At 42.3% G+C, this 25,160-nt stretch overlaps 1 protein-coding gene across 5 annotated transcripts in view; it reads left to right on the top strand.

The window, feature by feature from the left end:
- Nucleotides 1-421: 421 nt before the first annotated feature.
- The window catches only part of GHR (growth hormone receptor), a 269,897-nt gene continuing 245,158 nt past the window's right edge, over nt 422-25,160 (top strand). For 2 of the 5 annotated variants that reach the window (XM_019464275.2, XM_019464276.2), the window contains exon 1: nt 422-928. Coding sequence is in view for 2 of the 5 variants with exons in the window: in XM_053906960.1 (XP_053762935.1) it covers nt 2,713-2,851 (139 nt within the window). In the remaining 3 variants the exon portion in view is untranslated. Of the gene's footprint in view, nt 929-1,470; nt 1,711-2,712; nt 2,852-25,160 lie in introns of those variants that run through there. The other 3 variants (XM_053906960.1, XM_053906961.1, XM_019464274.2) reach the window with 3 other exon arrangements.

The raw sequence follows: 25,160 nt of genomic DNA on the forward strand, positions 1-25,160 counted from the left end.
CCGGCTGAGGCCTGTGTCCGGACACCCTGTAGCCCCGTGCACTGGCTTCGGGACAGACGTCTCTCCTAACAAGCCTTGTGTTTTTGGCAAATTACTTCATCTCTCTGTCTCTGTTTTCTAACCTCTAAAATAAGATCCTGTCTACTTTTAACTATCTTTTTACCCAGGAAGCAAGAGTTTGGAAATTGGTTGCAGGTGGAGAGAGGCAATGTTTGGTTGGCTCATCACGCTTTCCGAGCTATCCTGCTCGTCTTTTTCCCTTTCCTGCAGATAGCTAACTTTTCTGTAAGTGTTCTTTTCAATTTGTTGACTGCACTTCATGCTCTTTTAGGTCCTGCCTTCTTTTTGGGAACAGGGGTGGGCGGAGAGGAAGGAAGTGTCCTGCAACTACCAATATTTTCCTCTAGGAGGAGCCGCGCAGCCCAGAAGAGAGTGACACGCACCAACTCCAACTCCTCGCCGGGGAACGCTTCATCCCAGCTGCTCGGAATGCTTGGCCCGGACGGCGCTCCGCGCCTCCGCAGCGGGTCTCGAACCGGTCGCCCCGAACTCCCGCTTCACCTCGCGGCGGCAGCCCGGGTCGCGGGGGCGGCAGGCCCGGCCAGGAGTGACCCCTGGTGAGCGGCGGCCGCCGTTTCCCACCCATCCCCTCCCGTCCTCCCTTCCCGTTTCACCCCGCCCCCTCCTCCTCCCCAAGCCTGACAGCCCGCGAGCTGCCAAGCAGGGCGCAGCCATGGGAAGAGGAGGCGGTCTAGGGAGCGGCGGCGGCGGCAGCGGCGGCTGCTGGAGCGGCGGCGGCGGCGGCTGCTGCTGAGCCGAAGCGGCGGCGGGGACCCCGGGCTGGGGCCACGCAGGCCGGAGGCCCCCGCGCCCTCGGCCCCAGCGCGGAAGCGAACCCGCGCCCTCTATCCGGAGGCGAGGCTCGGAGGTACTGGAGGGGGGCTGAGGGAGTCGGGCTCTTCTTTCCCCCCTTTTGTGCCAGGGAACCTGGGAGTGGACCCTGGGGCACCAGTTGTTTATGAAAGTGGGGGTCTGGATTATGTATTTACACGAGTAATTTTTTTCCGGGTGACTTGGGGGTTGGCTGTGCTCCCCTCCTCCTCGCGAAGTTGTTTTCTGCTGGTGGGTTGTCGTAACCCGATCCACGCTGTGTGTGTGTGTGTGTGTGTGTGTGTGTGTGTGCGCGCGCGCGCGCGCGCGCGTGTGTGTGTGCACGTTGGTGGGGGGCGTCAGGGAGTTGGGGGCCACAGGCGAACCATCCCACGCTGGCGCCTGCTGTGACCGATGTTTGCGGTGTCTGGAGGGGCTGCCTCCGAAGCCAGTTTTGTTGAAGTCGTAAAAGTTTTGCGAGTGTTTCTATTTGACATCATCAGCGGTGCTGGGGCAGGAACTGCTGAGGCTGCCGCTGCTGAGCGGGGAGAGAGGTCTCTGGCGGCGCGACCGGAGGAGAGGGGAGGTCGTCGGGCTGTGCTCGTCGACACCGTGCGCTCCTCCCCAAAGCGCACCGCCCTCTGCGCCTTTGTGCAGGCTGCAGCCACGCTTTGGCACCCGCGGAGCTGGGGTCAGTAGAGTCACTGCCACCAGTACCCATGAGCTGGAGTGGGTGGAAACCGTGGCGAGCCGAGCCCCCCAGCCCCGGACACACTAGTGGTTATGAAATCAACGAGGCTCAAAGTTTTGACAGAACTGCCCGGATCTTGAGAGCTGCGAGTGAGTGGGGTAGCGGCGTGTCAGGGGAGAGGGTGCTGGCCGCGCGTGCAGGGTGCCGGGCAGGGTCACCACTCCCGGGCGCGTGGGGGAGTCTAATTTGGGGCGAGTGCTTTATATATAACCGGAGTGGGGGACGCCTTCTCGGGCCGGGCTGCGGGAGTTGGTAACTTGGCTCCGGGTTCGTGTGCTGAATGGGTGTACGTGAGCACTGTGTGTGCGCGCGCGTGTGTGTGCGCCTGGGGAGGCGTGTCGGCGCCTGAGCCAGTAGGGTGTGCAGGGTGGGAGGAGGAGGCCAGAGAGGTGCCGCCCGCCCGTTTGTGCAGCCAGGAGACCTTGGAAGGGACAGGGAAAGGTAACGGGAGGCCAGAGGGTTGGGAAGTCGCAACCCTGCGTAGGATTTAAATACCACGGACTTTAAAACACTAACTAAACCCGTTGCCTTTGAGGAACTGAGGGCTAGAGGTGAAGGTTCCTGAAGCTCTCAGGAGACTAGCAGAGGAGGACGAGGGTTCGAAGACGTGTGTATGTGTAGGCACAGAACCCTGGAGGCCCAGACCCAACTTGGAGCTGTGGATCTGAGATTCCCGGGGTGCTGCTGTGCACAGTCCAGAGACTACATGGTCTCCGTGATGTTTACCTTTAGAATCCCTGGCATGTGTGCCTGGGAAGGCACCCGTCTCTCCTCAGACATGTTGTGGCAGCTGTGCCCTAAGCGATTGGTGTTCTAGGCTAGTTTCCACCTGGGTCACCCTGCAAATCCTTTTCTCTGGAGTGCCAAGGTATATAGACCTTGGAGGTAACTAGTAGGAAACATTTTCCAGAAATTAAGACGCTGGATAGCAACAAAATAAAATAATTTAGTAGACAGGACTGTTGGTTCCATCTTTTCTGTGATTGGGGATTTGTTTCCTTTTGAGAAAAGCAAAGCTTGGTGTTCCCAGGTTAGATTTAAAGTTGGTGTTCCCAGGTTAGATTTAAAGGGGGTCTCTGGTTTCTCTTCAGATGGACTTTAGATGGAGCTGGAAGGATGTGTTTTCACCCAGAGACCCTTGGAAAACATCGTTTGAGTTTAAGCACCACCCATCCCTTATCTCCTTCCACACTTGTAAACTTTTGATTCACATAAGTCTAAGGAAAGTTGGTAAGTCAACATTCAGCTTTTCATTTGGAGTAAATATATCACAGTGAAATTATAGTTTAGGTCTACTGAATGTCATGAAAAGCCAACACTTAATAGGTAAAGGTATGAAATAAAAGTCTGTAAATGCAGTGACAAAGTGATGACTCCAGTGTATTTTTTTTTCAAACCGAGCATAACTTTGTCTTGCAAATATTTGTTCTAGGCAGAACTTGGGGTTGTGTTTTTGATTATTTGTGTGTAAACAGCAGACTCCACATCATAAACCACTTAGAATGGATGCTAGACATCTTCTCCATGCTATCTCTGGTGCTTGTGTTAACAGATGTTTACGGTGCTTGGTAACCTATGGGATTGTCATGTGCAGTGTCTTGTTAGGTCAGGACATAATGTTTATAGCAGAATGTAATAAATGGAGCCCCAGTTGCAGCCTGCTTCTGCCAAGTGCATGAAACACCCCAGCATGGAAACAAACCTTGAAGTTGGTCCAACTTGGCAAGTCTTTTTTGGCTATCTGCTGGTAAGCATTGTTAATGTAAAGATAAATCTGAGTGATACAGTGAGAATGTGGCACAGCAAATTGCTTAACTTAGAAAAACAGGCATGGGTTATATTGATTAAATCTGCTATCCTGAAGATTAAGCTTCTCTGGTCATTCTGCTAGTAAATTGCACAATTATGGAGACTTGGTTTAGTTTTAGAGAACAGTTAAAAACATGTCAATAATGAAAATAACTTAGTCTGTTTACATATGTCCATAAAAATTGTCCCTTTTTTTTTTTTAAAAAAAGAGAAAACTCTATAATCTCTATGGTAGTTATTTAAGTAATATGAGATTTCAAATCATCTCATCACTTTCGGAATATTGAATAGATAAGAATTGAAGTTTGGGGTGCTTGGATGCCTCAGCCGGTTAAGTGTTTGACTTCAGCTCTCTGCTCAGGTCATGATTTCCCAGAGTGGGTTTGAGCCCACCTCAGGTTCTCTGCTGTCAGTACAGAGCCCACTTTGGATCCTCTGTCTCCCTCTCTATCTTCCCTGGCCCCGCTCATGCAGACGCACGCTCTCTCTCTCTCAAAAGTAAATAAACGTAAAAAAATGAGTTGAAGTTTGGTAAGGCTTTGGAGTTAGCCCTCTGTTTATTGTGTAAACAAAACAATGTAGGATGTCTTCTTGGCAAGTCATTTATTTTTGGACCTTGGACAATATAATATCAATGATGTGCCCAATAAAATGGTTGATGAGTATGAGCCAACTTCAGAGGTACCTATCATATGGATGAACTTCCACTTCAGTAGCCCTTTCTATAAGTGGGCCAGCCCACCTCTTCTTGAAAATAATCGGAGGGGGGAATCTTGCTTCTGTCCACTGGCCTGTCCATTCTAGGAGAGATTCATTTTTAGAAAGTTCTGCTTTGCATTAAATCAACATTTTCTGCTACCTATTGACCTACTGTTCAGTTGCTGGAGCAACCCACAATGAATCTAATCTCTCTTCCTTTTAAGTGCTGTATTTGAAAACAAACATTATGCCCCTTCTTCCTGAATACCTTTTTTTTTTCTTGCTTATTCTTGCAGCTATTCTCACCCACAGTGGGGTCCCACCCTTCCCTGCCCTGACCAATATGCCCTAGAGTCCGCATTTATGCTGCCCCCCTCATCATGGTTGTCATCTCAAACACAGATATGAAATCCTTAGTTCTAGACTTTCTGTATCCATTAAGTCAGGTTAATCTTCATGTACTATTTTAGCCACCTCATTACACTGTTCACTAATTTCAAACCTGTAAACAAGATAACAATTTAGTCTTTTCAGATTATTAGTCATCCGTAGTCGAAACATTATAATTGTTTCAAAATATCTTTAAACTGTACTTCAATAATAAAAAAATTTTCTTTTCATGCCTGAACTTCCTATAAATCTATGGAAAGTGTCTTCCTATGCAGGTGTATAGAATTCTACATGCAATGAAAATGGCTGCTTAATTTCTCCCTGTCAAGGAACACCAAGCCAAAAAAAACCCAGAAAAAAACCAGACATAGAATGTTCTGGAGACAAGCAAATTGAAGTTGCATATCATGGACAGGTAGGGACTACGAGGTATTATTTTCCTGGACCTTATTGTGTCTGCTTCCACAAGCATGAGTCAGTACTAGTAATCAGGCATTTACTGATGGCTCATTCTGTCCAAGTCAGACCGTATGCCATCTGGCCCTAAATGAGGTAAAAGTACAACTGACAGAAATGCTTCCTTCGGCAACTGGGATTTAAGATGTACATACAGGGCATGACTGAGTCAACAACCTCTTCTTCCCCTGGAGGTAAATGGCTTGCGATGTGGCAGAGAAGTCCAAAGCAGGTATATCACTGCATCAGTTCTAAGGAAGGTTCCTCCCTCCTGCTGTGTGTCTGGATCCAAGTCAGACAAAGGCTCTGATGGTCTTCACTTACCAAGTTCTAACCTTCTTGGGGGAAGGAAGCAAAGCTGGTATATGCAGGGGGAGAGGGTGTGGTTCAAAGGCATGTACTTTGAGGCCCATTGGACCCTAGTTTGAATTTGAGCTTTACCACCAATGTGCGGATTAGCTCCTCTGAGACTCACTCTTCTCCTCTGTGAAAATTACGATGCTTACCATCCTGGGCTGAGGTGTTTCCACACAACCTCTGTAGCATTTATGGCATTGCACTGCACATTAGACACCTGCCTGACATGATTGATTTCCCTTTTATGTATCTGTCTGGGGCTTCCCAAGGAAGTTATGTTTCCCCTGCTACCAGCTGAGAATCTGCCTCAGCTGAGAATCTTCTGTCCTCTTGCAAGAAATGTTTATGGTTGATGATGATGACAATGTTTTTCTCAGCAAGTCTGAGTGTGAACAAAATAACCATTTTTCTTGGCAAAGAGAGAAAACCAACCTGTGATATAGGCTGACATCTGGGCCTATCAGAAGCTCCTACTTTGTGCATTGACCTTTTGTCAGAACAAGGGGCCAATGCAGTCCTGTTCTCTTTAATAAAATTGTTCATGCTCTTCCCCCTCGTGTGTGTGTGTGTGTGTGTGTGTGTGTGTGTGTGTGTGTGTGTGTTTGCAGTGAGACTGCTCACTAAGCCCCTTGAATTATGATCTCCATCTATATTACATTTTCTTCTTTGCTTTATTTTGTTCTCCTATAAAGGGAGGAAATAACCAATGATAAAGTACATATTTTTTTTAAAGCTCAAAAATTTATTTCACAACTCTCCACCTCCTATTTAGCCCCAACCTCCTGCAAAAATGAACAAACAAAAGATTGCAGTACATCCCCAACAAGTTCTTAGACATGCAGTTTCCAACCCAAAGTTCTACTTTGGTATAAGAAACCCTCAGCTTAGGATGGCATAATATGAAACAATAGTAAACTCGATGTCAGGGAACTTGTGTGCCTTCAAGCTGTGCCTCAAATGGGCAATGTGATTTTTGCAAACTATTGAACTTTCCTGGGTTTCATATTTCTTACACATTAATAACAGACAACAGCAACAAAAATGAGGAATAAACAAGATGCCTTATTAGGATTCTTTACAGGGCTATGATTTAAATTCATTTGATTACTGAATTTCTCTTTTCTCTCAGCTCCTTTGGGACTTTGCTTGAAACTCTTTAAGAACACCTATTTCATTCGCTTTCAGTTTCGTGGTCTACTTTTTCATTATCTGTCTTCCTTGCTAGTAAGGGTTCCTTGAAACAGGAAATAAATTTTATTCATTTTTATATTTTTCCGTTCTTTGCTGAATGCTTGTAAACACAGCAGCTGTGGAAAGAGTGTTAGTGTAATTAACGTGGAATGCTTTGGATAATTGAGCTATAATTCATATCACTTATTTAAGATACAATTTTCATTAAATTTTTTTTTATTTTCAGAGAGAGAGAGCACAAGTAGGGAACATGGGGAGAGGGAGGGTGAGAGAGAATCCTAAGGAGGCTCCATGCTTAATGTGGAGCCCAACATGGGCTTGATCCCATGACCCTGGGATCATGACCTGAGCTGAAATCAAGAGTCAGATGCTCAACTGACTGAGCCACGCAGGTGCCCCAATAATTTTCAATATAAGCATCGAGAAATAGCGTTTGCTTATTTTATTCCTTCACCATTAATATTTTTAATCAATTAAGGGAAACAGATAAAAATATAATCACGCTATGCTTTCTGGAACCATAGCAGCTCGCCAAGGTCTGATGCAGAAAATCTTTCTGAAAACTGTGTTCTTTTGTTGTTTGTTTGTTGTTGCCATGAGGAGTACCAGAATCTCAAAAGAAGGATGATGGGGTGCCTGGGTGGCTCAGTGGATTAAGTGTCCAACTCTTGATTTCGACTCAAGTCCTGATCTCACAGTTATGGGATCAAGCCCTAAGTGGGGTTCTGTGCTGAGCGTGGAGCCTGCTTAAGATTCTCTCTCTCTCTTTCTCTCTCTCCCTCTCTCTCTCCCTCCCTCCCTCTCTCTCCCTCTCTCTCTCCCTCCCTCCCTCTCTCTCCCTCTCTCTCTCCCTCCCTCCCTCTCTCTCTCCCTCCCTCCCTCTCTCTCCCTCTCTCCCTCTCTCTCCCTCTCTCTCTCCCTCCCTCCCTCCCTCTCTCTCCCTCTCTCTCTCCCTCCCTCCCTCTCTCTCCCTCTCTCTCTCCCTCCCTCCCTCTCTCTCCCTCCCTCCCTCTCTCTCCCTCTCTCCCCCTCTCTCCCTCTGCATTTCCCTCTCCCTTCCTACCCCTCACCCACTCATGCTCTCTCTTAAAAAAGTAAAATGTCACCAATATATTTTTTTAAAAAGAAAGAAAAAGAAGGGTGACAGAAACAGTCATGGTTTAGTTTCAACATCTTTTTTCGGTGCCTCTCACTGCCTTTTAATATAGGCAATGAAGCCTTAGGTCAGGTACCAATTTTACTTAATAATGATTTATAAGAAGTCTGTGATTTTGTCAGAAATTGTTGGGCTGTGTCTTTTTAATTAGCATCTAAACCCACCTTCAAATACTCCATTTCAAAATCATAGATAATTTCTTCTACAGAGTCCTTAAAACTTCCAGATGTGTTTACTGCTTTGATTAGGCCTTGCTTCTTTTGGTATTGACAAGACTTCAGTCAGTTTTCTTTAGAATAATATCGTTATAATCCCAATGAATTACACTTCCTAGATTGTGAATTTGTGTAAACATAAACAAATCTATCTCCAGCTGGCTGGGCTTCTGAGTGAAAAGTGTTTCCTGGTGAAGATGCTCATTTCATGGGGATTTGAGGCAGATGATAGAGAATACCCTGATAAAGCCCTTATTCAGTATTAGAACATCAAAAGGTTTTGCAAGTTGAATAAGTTCTTTTCTGTAATTACCTGTGGTGGACAGCCTGCTCTGCTAGACATTTGCTATAGTGACTCCTCCTTGATTGTTTCTTCAGTTGTTTATAAAATAAAACATTGAAAATATATTTTTTAAAAACTTTGAAGAGGTATCCCTCTCTGTTCCTTTAGAATATATTAGATATATCATAAAGTCATTGGTCAAAAGAAAAATTCATTTTTTTCTTGCTTAAAAAGTGTACTTTATCATAACAAATATCATACCTATCTTTTTTTGCTTTGAGTTGCCATGTCAGAAAAAAGTAGAGTGTAACTAGTACAAGATAGACATCCGTAGCTCTCCCCCGGGATGCTTATTGAAACAAAAGGTGCTAAGTGATGCAGTAAACAGCTCACATCAAGTTTGGTGATGGCAGGTGACAAACTTTAGTCAGACTTCCAATTCTGATTGCCATTGGTTAAGCAGCCTTTGTCCTTGGTCAGGATGATGGCATATGATTCTAATTCACCGTCTCTGTGGCTTCTTTAGACACCTTCAAGCTATGTTATTGTTATCCCGGAAAACCCCAATTTGGCAAAGCAGAGTGAAAAACAGTCTGGCACAACATATGTGAATGATGAATTATGGAAAGAATACTGAAGACAGAGCCTCTGCATGGCTTCTTCCCCTAGGGGTAGAGGAGGACACCAGAGTCCCTGTACAAGATGATGAGGAATGAAGAAAACATAGCACGTTGATACCTAGCATGTCAGAAAGATTGAAGAAAGAGGAGCAGGAATAAAGATGAATGATTTCTTTCATATTCGCAGTCAGCATAGCATCTTATTTCCTTTAGAGACATTGGCAAAACCGTGCTCTGCTTGTCATAGAACAGTTGTTTAATAAATATTTTTTGATGACCTTAGTTTGTAGTAAACCAGAGAAATTGAAGTGTTGATAAGAAGGATGTGGAGAGCTGGGGGCAAAGGGATATTGAACAGGTCAGGTGATGACTAGAATCTAAGCTCATAATGCAAATTTGGTATTATTCTGTTTAGGTTAATGATAACACCCCTACTTGATGACCAGCTGTCCCAGGCAGATCCTGTTCAGGGCCTTGGCAATGTCGAGACGTTTTTAATATTTGAAGCAAGATGGAGATGTGTTGGAGTTTTTCTGTGTGAATCAATAGGACTTGGGAGACATACACAGTTTGCCAGCTCTCAGAATGCCTCTCATCAAAGAGCATGAAATTTTAATTCTCTTTGCTTTTGTCCTGAAACTTCATTGCTTTTATTTATTCCTTATAGTACATGTAGGGTATGTGAGAATTAGGAATGTCATCTGAAAAATACTTTGAAAACTACTTGGGAAAAAGATGCTGAATAAATAAATTTTTTTATTAGCCTGCAGGATGTAAGTTTGGCCAAGCTAGTGGTATTTTTGGGATCACTGAAAAATCAAAGACAGGACATATATTTATTGAGCCATTACTGTGTTCCCAGGAATGTGCTAGACACTCTGGGGAATATAAAAGTAGTATAAGACATGACCCTTGACTCTGGGGCCTATCATTCAAGCTAGGAAGGCAACACTAATAATGTCTGTTGTGTGATTAAGGAGCAGTAGACAATTATACAATTTAATGAAAAATTGTGTTACAGGGTATAAATGCTATATTTATTTTGAGAGAAAGGAGATCTGTTTGGCCTGAAGTATTTGGGGCAAGCACTTATGGGCAAAGTGGCTTCTGAATTAGTACTTAAACTATGATATAGAGAGAGAGAGAGAAAAAGAGAGCGAGACAAACCAAGAAACCGACTCTTAACTATGAACAAACTGATGGTCACCAGAGGGGAGGCGGGCAGGGGGAATGGGCTAAATAGGTGATGGGGATTAAAGAGGGCACTTGTGCACCAGGTGTTTTGTGGAAGTGGTGAAACACTACATTGTACATCTGAAACTAATATTACACTGTATGTTAACTGAAATTTAAATAAAAACTTAAAAAAGAGTTATAGGCTTTTTTTAGTGCCCAGAGTCAGGACACTAAATTTCTGTAATCCCCGGGGTAGCCTTATACCCCGGGAAGAATTATATGTCCTCAAATGCCAGTAGACCGCTGTTGAAAACTGAGTGCAACATCCTCACTTTATTTATAGGTGAGGAAGTGGGAGTCCCTGAGAAGTGACAAGACTTCTCTAGGATTAAAACTCCACTGTGATAGTGACAGGTTTATAACCCAGTTCTTCTAGCATTCTTTCAAGGGTTTTTTCTGCTATACCGCATTCCCACCCATAAACGTGGACTTTACCCATGGAATAGGGTGTTGTTTACCTCTGTCATTCATATGTGAGGGTGATAGTTAAGCTGTGTTAACCACCTGAGTGGGGGGGTTGTGAACTGAGGCAAATGACACCTGACCAGCAGTTCTTTTCACTGTAAAGAAGAAGGGCTGACAGATGCCCTCTGAGGGGCCAACCACTGTGAAGGCCTGAAGGTAGGTTGGAATTCTGGAAAGGTCATGGAGTAGGCTTTGGAATCCCATAAATCTGGCTTGTCTGATGAGATCTGAATCCAGCTTTGCCATTTACTACCTTTGCAACTCGCAGCAAGTTCATTAAACTCTCTCGGCTTTATCTGCAAAGTGGGGATAGTGATTCTTACTTTACGAAGCTGTTGTAGTTTATAGGAGTCAAAACAATGCCCGACTCATATTGGACACTGCAGAAAGAGAAGATTCCCTGCAGCACTCTTTTGAGAGACTTGGAGAAAGGAGACTTCCTACCTTCACCCATAAAGATCACTTGGTATCTGCTTTTTTTTTTTTTTTTTTTTTTTTTTTTTGCTTCCTCCGCCTTTCCCCATTCCACCAAATTTAGGGCTTTAATGAGTTCTTGAAGTGTTTCTTTTGTTTAAACTATTGAAACGTCTCTCCTTCAGAAGAGTACTACTGGCCAGAGGTTAGTTGCTCATGACTTCACTGTCAGTGTGCCTAGACTATTACTGTACAACAGAAACAAAACCTATATCCAGATGATTATTGGTGGCTTATAAAATTTGGGTTTTAAAAATCAATATTAAAAGTTATTCCTGGATGTATATGTTTGTCAGAGAGATCTCTACCAGTGTTGGGAGACCCTCCTCAGGCAAGGTCCCCTGTAAGTTCAGGGACAATTGAAAGTTGGCCAGTTGGGGTAGTGTTGTGGTAAAAGGCCTTTCTGGGTAAAGAACAGCCTATGGTGGTCCACTGAAAGATACAAGAGCCTGGAGGAATGCACACAAAAGCCTGAGTGTTTCAGTCCTTGACTTTGAGGAAATATGCAGACTTTGACACATAGGTACACACTTTCTCATTATTGGAACACTTTAAAATTGTTTTTCTTTGTTAAAAGATAATTCTCTAAAAGGGTAAAATGATACAGATATAAAGTGAACAGATGGAAAATGATACAGATATCAATTAATGAAGTAATTTAAAAAGATAATTGTGTAGCCATTTTAGAGGAGAACTCAAAGAACCACAAATGTATATAAAGGAATGTTGAAGAGAATTTGCAAAATCCAATCTATCCACAGGACGGTAATCAATTACATTCCGCTGGACACAGCTGACTTGCACTGTATGGACAAAAATTATTTTTATGACTGATTTCTACAGGTTAACTTCTGTCTCCTCAGAGCTGAAAAACAGCATAGTCAAAGACAAAGGCTCTGATCTCCATAGGATCAGCTAATCCCTGGGGGCCTCAGCATTCCATTGAAAGGATAGCCAGTAATCTCCTTGCTCATTTCAAAGTCAAAAGTTTTCCGTACACCTTTATGATTCTATTGGCTTGAACTCCTAATTTGCTGATGAAAATTTGGGGAAGTAGGATTCCTATAACCTTTGGAATTCTCCATCTTTCCCAAATATATGCTTTAGTTTTAAAAACTTGTGATTATGGGAAATTTTAAGTACGTACAAAATAAAGAGAATAGTATTTTGAGCCTCAGGTACCCATTCCTCAGCTTCCAGAGTCATCAGTATTTTGCTCATCTTGTTTCATCTTTCCACCGTGGTCCTGACTATTTTAAAGCAATCCCCAGACATCTTGTGTTTTTTCATTTGTACATGTAAATACTTTAACATGCATGTCTAACAAGTAAGTCTCCTATTTTTTAGTAACCACACCGTCTATATTTTATGGGGATAGAGAGATATACTTGGAGGGGACATTATACTCTTCAGGCCTGATTTTGTGATATGTTAAGGGGTCATTTCAACAAAGTAAAATCTGTGTGTGTGTGTGTGTGTGTGTGTGTGTGTGTGTATGTGTGTGTATCTATCTTCACAATGGTTTTCTCTTGTCATTCAGGCCCCAGCTCAAATGTCACCTTTTCAGAAAGGACAGGACCTCGTTGACCCCAATCTAATAGAGTAACCTTCCCCCAGCTAGGTCATTCTATCATATGCCCTTGTTTAGTGTTGACATTACTTATCACTATTGATACTATCTTGTTTATTAGATTTCCTGTTGTTTGTCCATTTCCACTGACAAAAATGTAAACTCCTTAATAGTAGGAACTTTTTTTGTCTTGTTCACTTTATATCCTATAGAAAATCCTCAGGAAGCTTTTGTTGAATAAATAAATGAATGCCTTTTCGTAGTTAAGAGAAGTTTTGTTAGCATTCTTCCAGATATTTAAATCTCTTTCACACATCCAAAAATGTATAGCTTTCATGTGCCAGTTCCTAGCATGTTTATAATTTGGTGATTTTCCTCATGGTATGGAGTGAGGAGCGCCTTCCAGGGACCAAAAATAATCCAGGACAGCTAGAATACCTCCCTGTAAATTACCTTGAACTGATACATGTAGTAGCCACTTTATCAGCAAATACAGTTAGGAATAATGTCTTGGTTTGGATTTCTCCCAGAAGCAGACGATGAGATAAAGATTCAGGTAAAAGTTTATTTAGAAAAGTGAAATAAGGAAGGGAAAGGAGCCAATAGAGGGTGCATTAGGAAGCAAGATACCTTCAGCCCCTGGAGTTTTTGATCTTCCCAGAGAGATTTTGGGAGCCCAGGCAAAATACACATGTCAGAGTCCCTCTCAGTGAAAGGTTTGAATATTCCCCAACCAGCTTTCATCAGGCTTAGTTCCTGATCAGTGATTCTGGGGAGGACAAAGCAGTCTCCGGATGCAAAAGCGAACCCTTAGGAGAAGAAATGCAGGTGCCGGCAGTTAGGAATTAGGCAGTGGGAAGTAGTAGAGGTGAGGGGATCTGGCTGGGGAAGGGACAGGCAACTTGTCCCGAATAAGACCATATATTTTTTTAAATACACTTCTTGTTTGGACTAGTTTCAGATTAACAGAAACCTGTGAAGAAAAATAATAGAGTTCCTATATATTCCTTGTCCAGTTTTCCCTCATGTTGACATCCATAATCATGGTCTAGTTATCAAAACTAAGAAACAAATATTAGTACAATGCTATTAACTAAACTCCAGACTTTATTTGTATTTTCTCTGTTTCAGCTAATGGCCTTTTTGTATTGTAGGATTCAATTTATAATATCACATTGCAATTTTACAATTTTTAAATACTGTGCATACACTGTTTTAACTGAGCCTTCTCGTGATTGACTAGTCTTTGTAACTAGGTGGTTACGTTCTCTGAGTGAAAATATAATGATGTTGACATCCAGCATCATTGTGAGACAAGGCTATGTTTTGAAAACAAAACAAATACATCAAAACAACAATAAGAGCAAAAGTCTACTCAATAGACATATGTGTAACTGAGCCTCCATCAGTTAGCTAGGAAGTACTCATAACAGTGTGACGACTTGGAAGAAATTTGATTCTGCACATGTGTCCTGATCATCAAATATGAAGCAGGACCCCCTAAATCAGACATGACTGAGTCCTTCCAATGTGCCTAGCATTGTATGTGCGTGTTGCACTTAATTCTGCTGTGAGTCGCATAGCCTTGAGACTGTTAGGCTTACTTGCTCAGGGCTCTTCAGAAATGGTAAATGACACCACTGAGATGAAAAACATCTCTTGCCTTGGCTCCTACACTCTTACTACTATACTCACTTATCCCCATTTTTCTCTGCTTGCCCAACACCTCATTGTGGTGACTTTTTGCTAGGCATGTGCTCTTTAACAAGTCTGTATTACTAAACTGCAATGGATGTGGATGCATGGTATATTTCTAAGTGAGCTGGGTTAAGCGCCAACCTGAAATCTGTGAATTTTTTCAAAGCCCACCTAACATTTGTAAAACCTGTCATCTTGGTATACACGTACATTGACCACATACGTATGGGCTCTTCAGAAAGACACCCATACATCAATGATAAAGTTTTGATACAGGGCTAATAACAGTCTTAGGAGCAAGCATCTCTAAAGAGCAGGGCATTGATGTTGTGTAATAATTAAAATATTTTACTGTTTTATAATGCATTTGAGTTTGGGTTGCTGACCTCCATTTTTCAGTCTTTTCATAGTTTTTTTTTTTTTAAGTGTTACCTCAGGGATATGAAGCATTCAATGAAATCTTTGATTAATCTTTATACTTGCAGTGGCCCAACCGAAAATTTGCCTTGGTTGCCTTAGAGTGCAGGACATGAAATTCAGAAGGAAAAATTCCTATAAATTATTTGGGCTTTGACTCTGGGAAAATAAACAACATGAATATCTAGACTAACCAATGCTGAGATTCCTCTAACCTCTAATTCTAAATTCAGAAAAGAATAGGCTTTAAGGTTTTTTATTTATTTTTACTTTGATTACAAGTTTTGGAAGCCTAGAGTTAGGATCTAATAACACAATCTATGTAAAACACAAATTATTGGCTCACTATGAAATCTAACTTCCAAGAAGATACAAAGGGACAATCATGTGAAAATGGACTTTTTTTTTTTGAAGAAGGAATAAACAGGGGTTGACTGAAAGGTAATCGCTTCAGACTCTAATGTTTAGAGCATTAGACATTTTTAAAGGAGAAAAACCATTACCTTTAAGAACCTATGCTCAAAACTTTTCTTTACTTAAATGGCTGCTTTAAATTGGCATGGTTTTAAACCATGACCTTCGATCCTTTGTATGGGCAATTACTGGCAAAATCTGTTTGTGCAGATTTGCAAACTGTGCTGTAGCAAGCTCCCTTAGGGGCCCTGGGGGCTCCAGAAGAGAGGGCCAGGCTGGCTGCATTGCAGGCCTCCAAACCGAGCAAGAGGCCATGTGCCCATCTGTTTTACACATAGCGCGTCTGAGAAATTCTAAGTTGAAGAAACTGCCTCTCTCTTTAAAAAAAGCAAGCAAACAAAAAGGTTTTAAAATCCCATTGTAGGGTTCCTTATGCGGAACAGACTGCTTTTCTATCTCTTGGTAGGCAGTCCCTTGGTTTCTAGATGAAAAATCACATTAGCTTTTCTATGTCCACATTCAGATTTACTTTCCAACTCCTCAACTCTAAGCTCCTATAGGGTAAAGGACTGCATAATCTCTACTTAATGGGCACACAACAGTTGGCTTCACCAGTTACTGTTGTGTGGGCAGCATTAAGGAAGTGGTTACTATGACCCAGGGCTCTATAAAGTTCTTTTTCATGTTGTATTGTTTAATCCCATGCAAAACCCCCATGATCCACTGAATTCTACATTTAGTGGAACTGTGGCATTAGGAGGTTAAGTAATTTGTACAAGGACTCACCATTGGCAAGTGGCACAATCAAGAATCAAACAGATCTTCCTAATTCTGACTCTAACTCCCATGCTTCCAACCATTTTAGCCACCACTATGTGATGGTTTTAATACAATGTTCACACATTTTTGATATTTCTAGAGGTGGAGTCCAGGTTTCCTCTCCTTGAATGTGGGCTAGACTCAATGACTACTTTCTAACAAATAGAATGGAAGTGAAGATGTGCAGCTTTAGAGACTGGATCATTCAAAGGCATTGTGGCTTCTGTCTTAGTTGCTCTGTCTTTTGGATCATTCTCTCTGGGGGAAACCTGTTGCCATGTCTTGAGCTGCCCTATGGGTACATCCAGATGGAAGGGCAGTAAGAGAGTCCCATAACCAGTGGGGACTGAAGAGCTCAGACCCCCAGTCCGATAGCCAGTATGAAACTGAAGCATCTTGATGACCACCACCATGGGAATGACCTTGGAGGTAGAGCCTTCAGACCCAGTCCAGCTACAGAATGACTGGAGCCCCCTCCCCTCAACAGCTTGACTGCAACCTCATGAATGTCTTTGAGGCAGAACAACCTAGCCAAACCTCTTCCAGGACCCTGCCCTGAGACTACAAGATCATAAATGTTTGTTGTTTTAAGTTGCTAAGCTTTGGGTTAATTTGTTATGTGGCAATAGAATAACTAAGGCAGCCTAACATTGCCTTATTTTTTTTAAAAAAGAAATTGTCTTAATTTCATTGAATCTTAAATTTTGAAATACTGACACAGCAAGGAGGAGTTTTCCAGAAAAAACATGCTACTCAATATAACTAGTAGAATATTAATACCCAATTAACATAATAGTTACGATGATTTCTCTGGGATTTGGGATTTTGTAATCAAAATGACAACTGCTTTAAAAATCCGTGATTTAAAGAGGAAGGATATTAATAATAACCACATTGCTGAAGATAGCATTTTGAACTTTCAAAAAATCCTCATGGGAAAACTCAGGAAGTGTTCTGTTTGATAAGTTATCACTCATAATCTTAAGTTGTCAGGAGCACGCTTGCACTTTACGTGATTTAAAGAGGGACATAAAGCAAAGTTGAATTTTAACCTCTTCCCTGGTGATTTTACCCAGCTTTTCAAAGAGGGTCCTAAAAGCTCATAGGTCAAGCAGTTTCTTGATTTGCTCTGCCTGACAAATTGCATGAATTCTGCTTTATGGCCACTTGCAGTTTAATAAATGACTTGGACTTTGATTAATATCTTTTAGCTTGAGATTAAGAATTCGTATAAGACTTTGGGATATAGTACTATAAACTTATTTAAAGATGGACTCTGAAAGCTGGAAGGAGGTGCATTGGTGTTGGTTTTAGTACATGCATAGGTACTGAATTTAGAGGGTTTTTTTTATGTTTATTTTTGAGAGACAGAGCACGAGCAGGGGAGGGGCAGAGAGAGGAGGACAGAGAATCCAAAGCAGGCTCTGTGCTCATAGTAGCGAGCCCAATGTGGGGCTCAAACTTATGCAAGATCATGACCTGAGCCAAAGTCGGACGCTTAACCAACTGAGCCACCCAGGTGCCCCCTGAACTTGAAGCTTTATAAGTCCTTACAAAAGATCCTACTTGATTTGCCTTTAAAAATTACGTGAAAGTGATTTTTTTCTTGTATATTTACAAAGCAATTTAAGTGAGTTAAGGAATTCATCATGAAATAGATACGGCTAGTTCTTGTTTGGTAATCAGAATGAAAGTAAGGTAGAGCTGCTACCTTTTCCTTGCCTAAGCTGGAAAACATAGATCAGACTCTCCTAGTCTTTCCCTTTCAATGTGTTTTCCTCCATGCAGCTTGCACCGTGAATTCTCAAAACCATTTTTTGTATTCAACTGGACTTAATAGTATATACTTGACCTTGATTCATGGGTTTGTGCTGCAGAGGGAGATAAAGAGGAATACTGATAGCCTGAGTGTAAAAATCCAGTACACATTCATTCATATGCTCACCTACTCACAAACTCACTAATTTAATCTACACTTTGTCCAGAATAGTGGATTAGGTGCTAGAATACTTTAATAAGCAACCCAGAAATAGTCTCTTTTCTTTTTTTTTTTAATTTTTTTTTTAATGTTTATTTTTGAGACAGAGAGAGACAGAGCATGAACAGGGGAGGGGCAGAGAGAGAGGGAGACACAATCTGAAACAGGCTCCAGGCTCTGAGCTGTCAGCACAGAGCCCAACACGGGGCTCAAACTCACAGACCGCGAGATCATGACCTGAGCCGAAGTCGGATGCTTAACCGACCAAGCCACCCAGGCGCCCCAAGAAATAGTCTCTTTTCTATTAGAGTTCATGGTCTAAGATGGAGAAAAACATTAAACAAGTATAATTAAAAAATTAAAAACTGGTGTGGGGCACCTGGGTGGTTCAGCTGGTTAAGTGTCTGACTCTTGATTTTGGCTCAAGTCATGATCTCATGGTCATGGGATCGAGCCTTGTGTCAGGGTCTGTGCTGAGCGTGAAGCCTGTTTGGGATTCTCTCTCTCTTCCCCTTCCTCACTTGTGCTCGCTCTCTCCCTCAAAATAAATAAATAAACATTTTTAAAAAACCTGTTGTAAGTAATATGAAGTAAAAGTATAACCCCTTATACGGGGATTTGATCTGTTTGGGGCTTGGTGGTTGAGGAAGGCTTTCAAAAGAAAATATTTAAAATCTAAAGGAGTAGAAGTAGGAGGAAGACAGAAGAGCAATCCGGGCAAAGGGAACAGGAGTCAAGAAGATACCTGGTACTTTCGAGAACTGAAAACAGTCAGGGTGCCCAGAGTTCAGAGCAGGGAAGGAGTATGATGTAAGAAGGGGCCAAAGAAGGGACTATATCGTACATGATGTTGCAGACTGTGTTATAGTCTTTATTTATTGTAAAAGCAATAGAAAACCATAGAAGGTTTTGAAGCATGGGGTGGGGGGGGTGACACCATCAGGTCTGCATTTTAAGGAGATTACCTGGCTCTCAGAGGCCAAGGACAGAAAACAGTTTAAATGCTGATAAAGGGAAAAGTGAAAGTCCTGCACATGTCCTTTAGATTAGTAAAGTGGATGTTATAGGACTTTAAGGAGAGGTACATGGGTGCAGTGATGGGGGCAGAGGCCAGAATGAAGTGTCTTGGTGAGTGGGTGGAAAGGGAAGGAGACAATGGATAAAGGTAACTCAAGACATTTGACTGTCAAGAGAATCAAAAGGATAGAGCTTTAGCTGGAGAAGGAAACAGTTATGGGAGGGTTTGATAAAGGTGGGTGATTTGAGTATGTTTAAACGTTGATAGGGAAGGCCAGTTGGGTGGAACCCTAATCACGTCAGGTTCCTGAGAAGATAGGAGTGGTTAGATCCAGAGCACTTGGGAGTAACTGGAGAGGAGAAAGGGTGCTAGCCCTTCTGTCCAGGGAGGGAAGGAAGAGGAATGTGTGCAGATGTTGAGGTGTGGTAGCTGAAAGTTAAAGACATTTCTGTTCCGTGGTCTCTATGTGTTCTATGGCCTCTATCTGCTTTGGAAGGTCAGTGTGAAACAGGAAGGAGGTGGCATACTGGAAAAGAAAGGAGATAATTTCAGGTGTTTGAGGAGGAGAGAGAAAGCTAGAACATAAAAGGGAATAAATTAGTAAAGCTTAGTAGGATTGCTAGTCATTACTTGAAGGCCGGACTGGGGTTGATGATCACAAATTCATGGTAGTGCCACTGTTAAAAGTATTACAAACTATGTGACCCTTTCTGGAGGTGTTCCACAGTTCACCAGGTACAGAGAAAGTGGAATCATCTAGACCTAGGGCTTTGTCTGAGAGGTATGATGGAAAGATGACAGCAGCATGGGAGCCATGGAAATGACAAACCAAGAGTCAAAGTCAAAGCCAAAGCTGGTTAAGCATAAAGTAGACAGGAGAGGGAGGGAGTAGAGGTCTGTGTGAAGGTTGTAGTCAGAGAAGCTGATTAAAGGTGATGGGAGAACAGAAGTCAGTGATGAGAACAGGTTGGTGCATACCACACCAATTAAATCCAAATCTCAGGGGCGGGGCCTATCAATTATTTAAAGGTCCTCAGGCAAGTCCAGTGCTTTTTAAAAAAGGAATATAATGCCAATGTCATTGTCATTAAGCCCATGATGGCAAAAGATACTAGTAGTGTGAAATCAAGTTGAAGAGACAAAAAGAGAAAGCAAAGAATTGTGCCTTTAAAATAAAATAGGTGTGCCTGGGTGGCTCAATTGGTTAAGCTTTCGACTCTTGATTTCGGCTCAGGTCATGATCCCAGTGTTGTGGGATCGAGACCCATGTCGGGCTCAGCACTGACAGTTTGGAACCTACTTGGAATTCTCTTTCTCTCTTTCTCTGCCTCTCCCCCACTTGTGTGCACATACGTGCACTCTCTCTCTCTCTCTCAAATAAAAAAAAAATAGTAATAAAAAATAAAAAGACAGAAACCACACATTTCCTTCTTTACAAATTGAAGTCATAAGCCTTGCCTTCTTTTTATTCTCTCTGCTATTAGATGTCCAAGGCAAAGAATTAAAGATTATTATGAGGAAAATGGTGTAATTCAGGATGACTTACCTGGGGGCTAGATGCTTAGGTATTTGACTAATGGAAACTGGAATTAGAAGCATGGTGACTATACAGTCTCTTTGGAGGGACAATGCTTGGCTCACTTGTCATGGGATGGTATCAGACTGGCTGCAGAGGTCTGCGTGTGTGGCTCAGGTCCCTATATGGGGCATGGTCAGCCCTCAGCCCAGATCCTTGGACTTGGTGGCTATATTACAGTCCACTCATCTTGGAATAGTGGCAAAATTCTATTCATTGAAATCACATATGAGGTTTGTTAAGGTTTTATCTGGAATTCAGTGACAAGGGTCATCACTGCCAGCTCTTTCAGTTAAGGAAACTTATCTCTGTTCTTTCCATGTTAAATAGAAGTCCACTGTATAGATCAAGGACATTTTCTAGAGAAGACCATCATAAAAAGATTCAAGTAGACATAGAGCACATTGTGAAAATATTAGCATGTTTTACTAGTATATTGGTCAGGGTTCTCCAGAGAAACAGAACCAATAGGATGTGTGTGTGTTTGTGTGTGTGTATAGAAAGAGATTTATTTTAAAGACTTAGCTCACAGAAATTATAGAAGCTAGCAAGTCCAAAATTTGCAGGGTGGGCAGGCAGGCTGAAGACCCAGAGAAGAACCAATGCTGCAGTTCAGGTCTCAAGGCTGTCTGTTGCAAAATTCCCTCTTGCTCAGAGCAGGTGAGTCTTTTCTTCTATTCAGGCCATCAACTGATGAGATAAGGCCCACCACATTATGGAGAGTAATCTGCTTTCCTTAGGGTCTACTGATTTAAATGTTAATCTTATCCAAAATCACCTCACAGAAACATAATTATGTTTGACCACATATAGGTTTCCCCCAATATCTGAAAGTGGAGCATTCCTGTGAACACTTTTGTAAACTAAAATGGCATAAAGCAAAGAAGCAGTTATATTAATTTATATGGAAAACTTTCTGAGTGTTCCCAGATCCCCAAAATAATCTCTCTTAGGCTTTTGTGATACGTTAGTACGTATCTTGCTAATAGATGCACAAAATAAATCAAGATAAAGCACAGATGTTCACAGACACAGTTCAAAGCTGTGGTGGTTTAATGTTGAGATGCTGAGTGTAATTCCCAGCAAAGGAGCTGGGTGGTGCCACTCTTACTGTTTGGGGTGGGTGCTGCCTCTATAATGGCTTGCTGAGCTCTATTTTCACTTTTTCCGTTTTCCTAAGAGCAAAAGTCCTCTTTGGATTTCTGTCCGTTGGCGAGAACAAGTCCTAATGTAGGTCTTTCATAAAAGTGAAGTGGTGTAACATGAACTTTTGAAAAGTGGGGGATGCTTCTATCTGGGCACCGTGGCCCAGGAAGGTTAACACATAAAATTAACCGTCACACCAAGGGAAGTTATGATGCTGTCTTCTCTGGATTCAATAAGATTGAATTCAGTCCAATGTGTTATTTGTAGGGTGCTTAACGTATGTCAGGGGCTATGTGGAATATAGACATTATACTACAAGTTTGGTCTTCTTTGGGGTATTTTATATATGTCTTTTGGCATTGTCTTATAACACTTCTGGTAGCTCTGTGCACAGAGCACACACAGTGCTCAGTGCCAGTGACAAGTGACTTCACACACTTGTGTTTGAAGCCAAAGCTTTGTGAAACAAGACACCACAGCAGTTAATAGATTTCAATTTGGCAGTGGCTGTAAACATTAACCAGAAGGTTCCCTGTTGTTTTCAGCTCGCACACCTGGATTGGAGCAGAATAAACAGCCACGGCAGTCCTGATTTATCCTCCTTTAATTCTCTCTCACTGCCGCCAAAGCATCTGAAATGCTGTTCTGACCACTCACTTTCTCAAAAACCATCTTCCAGCTTATGGATTGACTTTCAGATTTCCTAACCTGGTGTTCACAGCCCTGTGATATTACCCCAGCCTACCTATCTATCTGTATTTTCTGCTGAGCTTCAAACTGAACTACTCCTTGGCCCTCAAAATATCTCGTGTGTGTCTGCCCAACAGCTTCAGTGCATGTTGTGCCCTCTGCCTTGGCCCCTCTGTGTCTCATTCTGCTACCCTGAGGCTGAGCTCAAACGCCACAAAACACAGCTCCATAGTGTCAGCTCTGATTCTTCCCCTGCCCCACCTGCCATCTTTCCAGCTACAAGCTCCTTTATTCTTTCCTAAGTAAATATTGGCACATTTGCTTAGACTCACTCATGAGTTTGTCGTGGGCATTGGCTCACCTTGTGTGGTCCACTGCCAGGATCGATGTCTGCGGACTCCCCAGTTGTCTCCTTGCAGTACCTTGCACGTGATGTGCTCTTCCTGTGTTCTTGCTGAGAAAATTAAAGTGAGGGACCCGATGGGTAAAGCCTCGTATGATTTATCAGTTTCATCCAAGGAAAGATTTTTTTGTTGTTGACTTTTTTGTGCATCCTCCACAGTACTTTAGTGATATGCTAGGCAGTGGGCCCACAGTGGGCATTCACTAATCAGCAATTGATGGATTTATTCTCTATTTGATAAAGTTTGTTGGGTGCTTTCAGGCTAAAGGAGGCTTGGTCTGATGATACAAGCCTTGAAAGGCAACATTATTGCTGAGGCACATGGGAGGAAACTATGGTATCTTTTAAAGCCCAGGAAAGAGAAAAATGAATCAGTCATGAGTCAGATTCATCGGTGGAATTGTGTTACCATCAAACTCTAATGTATTGGTGGTGATGTCTCCAGAAAATACCCCACTCTGAGAGCACCCATAGCCAACTTTATGTACTAAAAGAGCAGTCTGAGCGTGTTCTGCTGGGGAAGAGATTCGGTAGTCCAGCAATCCCTGTGATTAAAAAAAATGTTTTTTTTAATTTATAAACTGGGCATAGAGTGCTTTTCTGTTTCCTCCAATCTCTGGTGGTGAGTTTTGTGAAAATGTTCCTGATGTTTCCTGATTTAAACCACAGCAAAAGAGACTTGGATAAATATCAATAGAGACTGCCTATGGTATCTGTCTTCTGATTTGAAAAATGTACTTCAGTTCAACATTTGCTCATATGTCATACGCAATGCTGAGTAAGGAGAGTCTGACTTAAGCTCAGCGTGATTCACAGAAGAGAGCAAATTTTTGTTTATTTGTTTTAATGTATTTTAAGGTTTTTATTGAGATGCAATTGATGAACAACATTGTATAAGCTTAAGACATGCACTGAGGTCCCCTGAGATAGATAGATAGATAGATAGATAGATAGATAGATAGATAGATAGATATACCACACATACATATAATACACATATGTATAATAACTATATTAAGGTTAGAAGGTTAGTTAATATATCCATCCCCTCATATAGTTACCTTTCTGTGTGTATTGTGTGTGTGTGTGTGTGTGTGTGTGTGTGTGTGTGTATGTGTGTTGTGAGAACATTTAAGATCTACTCTATTGGCAAATTTCAAGTATGTAATACAGTTTTGTTAACTATGTCATCATGTTGTACATTAGGTCTCTAGGACTTATTCATCTTATGATGGAAATTTTATACCCTTTGATGAGTATCTCCTCATTTCACCCACCTTCCAGCCCCTGGTAACTACCAATTTGTTCTCTGTTTCTATGAGTTGGGCTTTTTCATGTTGCACACATAAGTGAGATGTTGCATTTTTTTTTCTTTCACAAGACAGACTTAAAAATGGGGTCAAACAATTTATGAGATTCCTAATTGATGCCAAAGCAAAACAGCCACAAATACTAACAAGGCTCACTGTGGATAGAAGCCATAGTTGCCATAGAAGGCAGAACTGCCCAGGAAACCCACCTTTGTCTGCTTTACCCACACAGGTGGGGCAGTGGGCATCAGTGTGAACTCAGTAAACCCATGTTCCAGACCAAGTGCCTGCATGAGTCAGGCACCAGGGGTGTGATAAAGCACAGACCTGGGCTTTGGGGGACACAGCCTTGAGGCATCCCACTGCCACACTCACAGCGAGCCCAATGGGAGGCTGCAGAGATGGGGAGCAGGGACTCATTACTCCTGGAGGAGTCATGGAAGGCTTCCCAGAAAATTTGCCATTTGAGGTGATTCTTGAGTGTTCTAGAAGAGGCCATTAGGCTGAGAAAAGGGGAAAGGTGTTCTTTAAAGAGACAACCCAGAAGCATGGAAATATAAAAGAATGTGGTGTGTCAGGGAGAGATAAGGTTTGAGGTGGCTGAACCGGAGGATATTTGAGGGAGCTGAAAGGAGATGAGGCTAGAAAAGGAGATAGAGTTCATGAGCTGTGTCTGGGATCTTGGACTTTTTCTGGGGCACCGTAGGTAGCTGTACCAGAATATCTTCTGTAGGTAAGTGACATGATCAGATTTGTTATTTTAGAAAGATAGCTCAATGTGAAGGAGTGAGACACTTACATCGTGTTAACTGACAGGTAGGGCGGAGGTGTATTTTTCAATAATAAACCGAATGAGCAATAACTTGTCTTACTCTTGCACAATGAGTAGGATTCTGCCAGCATCTTCGTAAGATGAAAGGAAGCCTGGTATTCGTCACCAAATCTTTTGCGATGTAACTCTAACACAAGGCTGTATTCCATTTTCGAGGACATAGTGTGTGAAGAGCACATCACGTGCAGTCAGATGAGGGCATGCCACACAGAGTTCTCTGTCACAGGCAAGCAGGAAACCAGACAGGATAGTTAAGTATGGCTATTGGTATTGGCAAGGGTTCAGCTCCAGGGAAAGTAAATACACCAACTCAGTGG

Source organism: Panthera pardus, unplaced genomic scaffold (genome assembly GCF_024362965.1).
Source record: "Panthera pardus isolate Hobbes unplaced genomic scaffold, ASM2436296v1 HiC_scaffold_2, whole genome shotgun sequence".
Classification (NCBI taxonomy): Eukaryota; Metazoa; Chordata; class Mammalia; order Carnivora; family Felidae; genus Panthera; species Panthera pardus.